The 7,084-nt window shown below is 32.8% G+C and overlaps 1 protein-coding gene and 1 long non-coding RNA gene across 2 annotated transcripts; both read right to left on the reverse strand.

Annotated features, from left to right (window-relative positions):
* Window positions 1–1,886: 1,886 nt before the first annotated feature.
* On the reverse strand, window positions 1,887–2,773 carry LOC121214568 (protein MAINTENANCE OF MERISTEMS-like). The gene is made up of 2 exons (XM_041088344.1): window positions 2,720–2,773; window positions 1,887–2,606 (listed from the first exon to the last, which is right to left on the reverse strand). Exons 1-2 carry the CDS (start codon window positions 2,771–2,773, stop codon window positions 1,887–1,889), a joined length of 774 nt encoding a protein of 257 aa, XP_040944278.1.
* A 1,756-nt stretch (window positions 2,774–4,529) lies between these two features.
* On the reverse strand, window positions 4,530–5,831 carry LOC121214735 (uncharacterized). The gene is made up of 3 exons (XR_005910459.1): window positions 5,455–5,831; window positions 4,785–4,873; window positions 4,530–4,689 (listed from the first exon to the last, which is right to left on the reverse strand). It is a non-coding gene; the product is annotated as an uncharacterized lncRNA (long non-coding RNA).
* Between the last annotated feature and the right edge of the window lie 1,253 nt (window positions 5,832–7,084).

Below are 7,084 nucleotides of genomic sequence, written 5' to 3' on the forward strand. Positions count from 1 at the left end.
CTGGTTTTTGGACACAACAATAATTTGTATTCTCAAATGATAGCGGCAGAATTTGTAGTCATTGTGGAAATTCCATTTTCCTTACGATTAATATCTTACTCACAAGGGGCAGAAGCCGCAAAATCTCATAATTTACAATCAATTCATTCAATATTTCCCTTTTTAGAGGACAAATTCTCATATGTAAATTATGTGTTAGAGGCACTAATACCTCATCCCATCTATCTAGAAATCTTAGTTCAAGCCCTACGCTACTGGGTAAAAGATGCTTCTTTTTTGCATTTATTACGGTTCTCTCTCTACGAGTATTGTAATTTGAAGAGTTTTATTACTCCAAAGAAATCTATTTCAATTTTTAATCCAAGATTATTCTTGTTCCTGTATAATTCTCATACATGTGAATACGAATCCATTTTCCTTTTTCTCCGTAATCAATACGAATCCATTTTCCTTTTTCTCCGTAATCAATCTTCTCATTTATGATCAACATCTTCTAGAGTCTTTCTTGAATGAATTTTTTTCTATGGAAAAATAAAGTATCTTGGCGAAGTCTTTTATAACGATTTTCAGAACAACCTATGGTTGTTCAAAGACCCTTTCATACATTTTATTAGGTGTCAAGGAAAGTCAATTCTGGCCTCAAAGGATACGTCTCTTTTGATCAATAAGTGAAAAATATTACTTTGTCGATTTATGGCAACATTATTTTTACCTGTGGTCTCAATCAAGAAGAGTCCGTATAAATCAATTATCTAAATATTCTCTCGACTTTCTGGGCTATCTTTCAAGTGTGCAATTAAATCCTTTAGTGCTACGGAGTCAAATGCTAGAAAATTCATTTCTAATAGATAATGCTATGAAGTCGTTGGATACAAGAATTCCAATTATTTTTCTCATTGGATCATTGTCTAAGGCGAAATTTTGTAACACATTAGGGCACCCCATTAGTAAGCCGATGTGGGCCGGTTCCCTTAATGTTGATATTATTGACCAATTTGTGCATATATCTAGAAATCTTTCTCATTATCACAATGGATCTTCAAAAAAAAAGTTTGTATCGAATAAAATATATACTTCGGTTTTCTTGTGTTAAAAATTTGGCACGTAAACACAAAAGTACTGTCCGTGCTTTTTTGAAAAAAATTAGGTTCAGAATTTTTAGAAGAATTATTTATGGAAACGGAAGAAGAACATGTTTTTTCTTTGATCTTCCCAAGAGGTTTTTTTGCTTTGCGAAAGTTCTATAGGGGACGAATTTAGTATTTGCATATTATTTGTATCAATGCTCTGGTCAGTCATTAATGATTGGTTATGAAATTATGTAAATTCAATTACAATAAAAATGAGAATTTTCCGAAATGATGAAGAGATAACAAACGAATTTATTCATTTCTAGTATTAAATGTTTAGGCAGTAAGAATAAGAGGGGATTGGCCGAGTATTTTACTTTTTTTAGAGTCTTATTTAGGGAATAAATAGGGTTTTAGATGGATACATAGAGAAAGCCGTGTGCAATGAAAAATGCAAGCACGGTTTGGGGAGGGATTTTTCATTCTTTAACTTTTAAATTAGAATTTATTTAATTTAAACAAGGAAATTATCTACTCCATCTGACTAGTTCCAGGTTCAAGTCCCGGGCAACCCATTTTTATTATCATATCGAAATGCTATTCCTATTTATTATCATATCAAAACTCTATTCCTAATAAAAGATAGGGATGATTTGGATATATATCATATGTATATAAATCCGTATTTTCTTTTTCTAACTTAAGAAATTCCCGATGCCTGGACGAACAGTCCACCTACAAAAAATAATATAGGGTTTAGGGTTTGTAACATTAGTCAATATATTATGACTACAAATAATGACAATTTATATTTTATCACCTGAGTGGCAGTGGATACAGATACGGTTGGTGACTAACGAATGCCAAAAACGGCAGCCGATAAAGCGCCCAGGACTGCAGCAGTATGAGGCATCCGCCGATGTCGCGCACATTCGGCTTTTTTGCCCGACAAAGCTCTTGGTACAGCATTGCTAGGACGGCGGAACCCCAGCTATACGACCTAGCAGTGGACAAATCAGCTAGCAGGGGCAAGTACATCCAATGCACACTGTCGCCGTTTGCATCAGGCATGAGTACTACCCCTACCATATGCATGATGTACGCTCGAGCAACGCACATCAACTCACCTTCAGTGGCGGTCGCTGATAATTGTCCAATTTTGGCTTTCAGCCATGTAAATTTTATGCCGAAAAAATATGACTCACCGTCCCGTGGCGAGTCTCCTAGGAGCTGATAACAAAGTGCAGCTGGATCGGTAAATGAAGATACTCCTGTTACGGGACTCCCGTCAATTGGGAGCCCAAACTGCAATGCAACATCCTCCAAGGTAACCGTGCACTCCCCGCAAGGAAAATGAAAAGTGTGGGTCTCCAGGCGCCACCGCTCCACTAGCGCAGATAATAAATCAAAGCGCAAGTCGGAGGACCGGATCAATGCTACTGACCCAAATCTGGCTAGCTCCAAGTACGGCATCAATCGTGCATCCGGAGCTTTCTTTAAAACACTCACACGGCCCCTTAATAATCGGAACGAGTCCTGATAGTGTTAAATTACAGAAAAAATATTACGATAACATAATTTATTTGTATATACTGCGTATATCCTTTTTAAATAAATAGAACTCGTGATTAACAAATAAAAAATCATACCTCGTTATTAGTCGCATCAGATATGTGTTCATCGTTTCTAATCAATCGAGCCATTGCGATGCCTGCAAGTTGAAAAAAATTTAGTAAAAAAATCTTACTTCGGCCATTTATTCGTATTTTTTTCTCCGCATTTTATTCCTTTAAAAAATATCATAATTTCTAATTTTATAATTTTACATTATTTCAGTGCATAATGTTTGAAATTTATTAATTTAGTGTGTTATTTAAATTAATTTGGTGTAAGATAATAACCCTTACCCCTGCCCTTTGCTCGTATTATTTTCTCGATTTTTATTACTTTAAATAAAAATATATTATTCTCGTATTTTATTATTTTATATTATTTCAGTACATTTTCTTTGAAATATTTTGTATTAATTATTTCTGAATTTTAAAAAAAGTTAGCAATACACTCTTACTTCCGCTATTTGTTCGTATTTTTTTTCCGCATTTTATTATTTTAAAAAATCTCATAAACTTAGTCTTTTATAATTTTACATTATTTCAGTGCATAATGTTTGAAATTTATTAATTTAGTGTGTTGAAGGGGAATAAAAGAAAATAATAAATAAGGAGGGATTAAAAGGCAATTAGCCACATATTGGTGCCGCCTTTTTATTCCTCTTCATTGGTGCTGCTTTTTTATTCCCCTCCATCATCCTATTTTTTTTCCTCTATTATTTTGCTAAATAAAAAAATGTTTATAATATTTTGGTTTATTATTTTTTTGTAATATTTTGGTAAAAAACCGAAAAAAAAATCTTTTCCCTGCCCTTTGCTCGTATTATTATTTTCTCAATTTTTATTACTTGAAATAAAAATATGTTATTTTCGTATTTTATTATTTTATATTATTTCAGTACATTTTGTTTCAATTATTTGTATTAATTATTTCTGAATTTTTTTAAAAATTTACTAATACACTCTTACTTCAGCCATTTGTTCGTATTTTTTATCCGCATTTTATTATTTTAAAAATATCGTAATTTTTAATTTTATAATTTTACATTATTTCAATTCATTATGTTTGAAATTTATTACATGTACATTTTTCGCATTTTATTATTTTCGGTGAATATACAATTTCTATTTTTTCTTTTCGTATTTTATGTTTTCTTAAACATATTTCTTTATCATTTTACTTTTAATGCTATTTTCCTAAAATAACTAATTTCAACTTCCTAAGTAAATTTCAAAAAAAAAATCTCTAATCAACATACAATGTACATACCATTAATTTTTTCATTCTAAATATATTTCATAAAATATATATGCTACAAAAATAATAAAATACGTATAATGTACATAACATAAATTTTTAACACACAAATATTACAAAAAATAAATTTATAAAAAATTACCTTTTTTCTTTTTTTTCCTTCCTTCCCTCTTCTTCTTCTTTTTTTTTTCTCTTCTCCTTTCCTTTTCTTTCCTTCTTTTTCTTTCTTTCTTCTTCTCCTTTCCTCTTTTTCTTCTTTCCTTTTTTTTTCTCTTCTCCTTTCCTTTTCTCTCCTTCTTTTTCTTTCTTTCCTCTCCTTCCTTTCTTTCTTTCCTCTCATTCCTTCCTTTCTTTCCCTCTCCTTCTCCCCCCACCACCGACCCCCCTATTATGGCATTGGTGCCGCCAATGGTTTTGGCACCATTGGTGCCACCAATGGCTTTGGCACCTTTGGTGCCGCCAATGCCATTGGCCTGATCAGGCTCCTGTCATTTTCGGTGCAGTTTTTTGCATTTTTTTTATATATTTTGGTAAATAATAAAAATAATTATAATATTTTGGTAAATAATAAAAAGTTATAATATTTTGGTTATTTTTTTATAATATTATTGTAAAAAACCCGAAAAGAAGTATAGGAATACAGTGATGTGGAGGTAAGAATTTACAGCTGAAAGGCGTGTAACCATGAGAGGCCCAAGGCGTCTCTCAACTGGTGGATACAACAGCAGTTGAAACAGTAAAAGACCAAATCCTGGAAATGATGGAAAGCATGCTATTAGACTAACGCTTTCTGAAAAGAAAAATTCAAATAGGAAATTATTGCAACAGTGAAAGTCATGGATATACCAGAGATAGCAAGAACTTCACCAACATCTTGGGATGAAAAGCTTAATCCTCCATATTTTTTATCACTAACTACCCAAAGTGAAAAATATCTGCAAAGTGAAAACATCAACTTAACAGAAACTAAAACATGAACCAAAACAATAGAGATAATCCATAAATAGAAACGGAGGAAAAACACACTAATCATGTTATCTTCAAAGCGTGAGAGTCTTGTTTTAGTTTCAGACTCGAAAGACAAAGATGAGCACGTTCACTGTATTTCCCTCTATATTAAAATCACATTTTGTAGATTGACCAGCAAACACTCACTCACTCTCATAGCAAAGCACAACAAGGAAAACAATAGAATCAGACAAACATGCAATAGAATAAACAAATAATAGAACATGATGAATGAAAAAATTTTCATCTGTTCAATCGAACGTGCAATACAAAGAAAAGCTGAATGGAAAACGCTAGAAACGAATCAAAATTAGGAGAACAAAAACAAATATTCCAGATTTGAGCACAAGCAAAAGCAAAAGCAAAAGCAAAACAAAATCAAAATCGATTTAACAGAAAAGAAAAGAAAAGAAAAAAAGGGAAAAAATTTGGAAGAAGAAGCAGAAATCTGGAGAAAAGAAAATGGAGAAAAGAAAAGAAATGTGAGAAGAAAAGAAGCGTACCGTACCAGAAGAAGAAGTAGAAATCTGGAAGGGAAAAAATTGGGAAACGTCGGGAGAGGATGAGGGCAGAAAACGGAAAATAAAATTGGGAATTGGTGGGGAATCCCTAATCGCCGCTTCAAACTCAGAATAACTATTACAGCCAATATCAGTAATAGACACGAAAGGCAATAGAGGTGTAATACGATTACACCCAACCAAACGTCTATTTGGTGGTGGGCCCAGGGAATAGGGGGAATGCATACCGATTCCCCCCAACCAAACAAGCTCTGAATTTGCTTTCTGGTTTAACTTAGTTTTCATTTTTTTCTTTTAACAATAAGAAGTTCATAAATAGTCAAGAAAAAGAAGTGGATTGAACAATAAAGCAAGCACAGTGTAACATAGTTAAGGATCCCATTGCTCCAAGATAGAGTGTTGGATTATGAAGAACCAAAGCTGAAGGGACAGCGAAGAAGATGAATGGGGGGGAGGTGGGGGGACGGAGTGGTGGAGGATTTTTTTATTAATATTAATATAAATTTTAAATTTATTATTATATTTTTGAAAAACATTTTTTTATATATTTAAAATATGGGTAAACTATTAAAATAGTTACTTTTGCTTAACTCAAGTTATATTTTAATTACTTACATTTGAAATATTATATTTTAGTCACTTAGGTTAATATGTTGTAACATTTTAGTAATTGAGTCATTAATTGTTGTTAGAATAAACTACTAAAATAGTCATTTTTGTTTGTCTCAAGTTATATTTTAGTCACTTATGTTTGAAATGTTAATGTTTTAGTCACTGAACCCTTAATTATTGTTAGCAGTGTAACAGTAAATTTATGTGACACCTTAAACCATTATTTCAAACGAAAATTTTAGATTGAATTATACAATTAGACTTATATTTTTTCATTTTGTCTTAGCCCGGTATATATCGCTGCTAAAACATAACTCACAAAAAATCAAATATAGTTCACGATTTATCTCCTTCTTCTTCTTCTTCAACGACAAGAACAATGGTTGCAGCAGCAACAACCAAGTTGTCGACGAGATCCCTTCTCTTTTTTCCCATTCTACTAATACGACGACAGAGAATAAAACAACGATGGTGCTTCCTAAACGGTCTCAATCCGTGGACTAGAACCAAATCCCCAAATTCCTTCATGGTACTTGTCTCCTTCTCCTTCTTCAACGACAACAACAATGGCGGCAACAGCAACAACCAAGTTGCCGATGACGGTGTTTCCTAAATGGTCTCAATTAGTGGACAAAACCAAATCCCCAAGTTCCCCTTTTGTTTTGGTTGTTTGTTTATGGTAGAATTAGGCCAAGAAATTGAAGGATAATTAGCTTTGTTTAGGCATTACAAAAATTAAATATTTGAATTAGATCTTTTTTTCCCCTTTTGTTTTGGTTTTGTACAATTTTTTTATGCTTGATATTCTCAATTGCACCTATTGGTGGCTCTCCACTTAAAGACTCCATGGGTTCTAGAGCCTTTAAGTCGTCGTTACTTGGCAGCACCAGTGATGCTGTCGAGGCATCCAGAACAGCAAAACCAGGTGAAATTGTTTCTACTGCTAATAGGATTACAACTATGAAATTGTTTACTGTGCACCATCGACACAGACGTTTGAAGAGA

The sequence above is a fragment of the Gossypium hirsutum genome, chromosome D02, assembly GCF_007990345.1.
Source record: "Gossypium hirsutum isolate 1008001.06 chromosome D02, Gossypium_hirsutum_v2.1, whole genome shotgun sequence".
Taxonomy (NCBI): Eukaryota; Viridiplantae; Streptophyta; class Magnoliopsida; order Malvales; family Malvaceae; genus Gossypium; species Gossypium hirsutum.

Excerpts from the sequence above, each read along its gene's own strand:
- LOC121214568 (XM_041088344.1), bottom strand. The coding sequence starts at position 2,773 with ATGGCTCGATTGATTAGAAACGATGAACACATATCTGATGCGACTAAT. Across the intron at positions 2,607-2,719 it reads CTGATGCGACTAATAACGAG|GACTCGTTCCGATTATTAAG; the intron begins GTATGATTTTTT and ends TAACACTATCAG.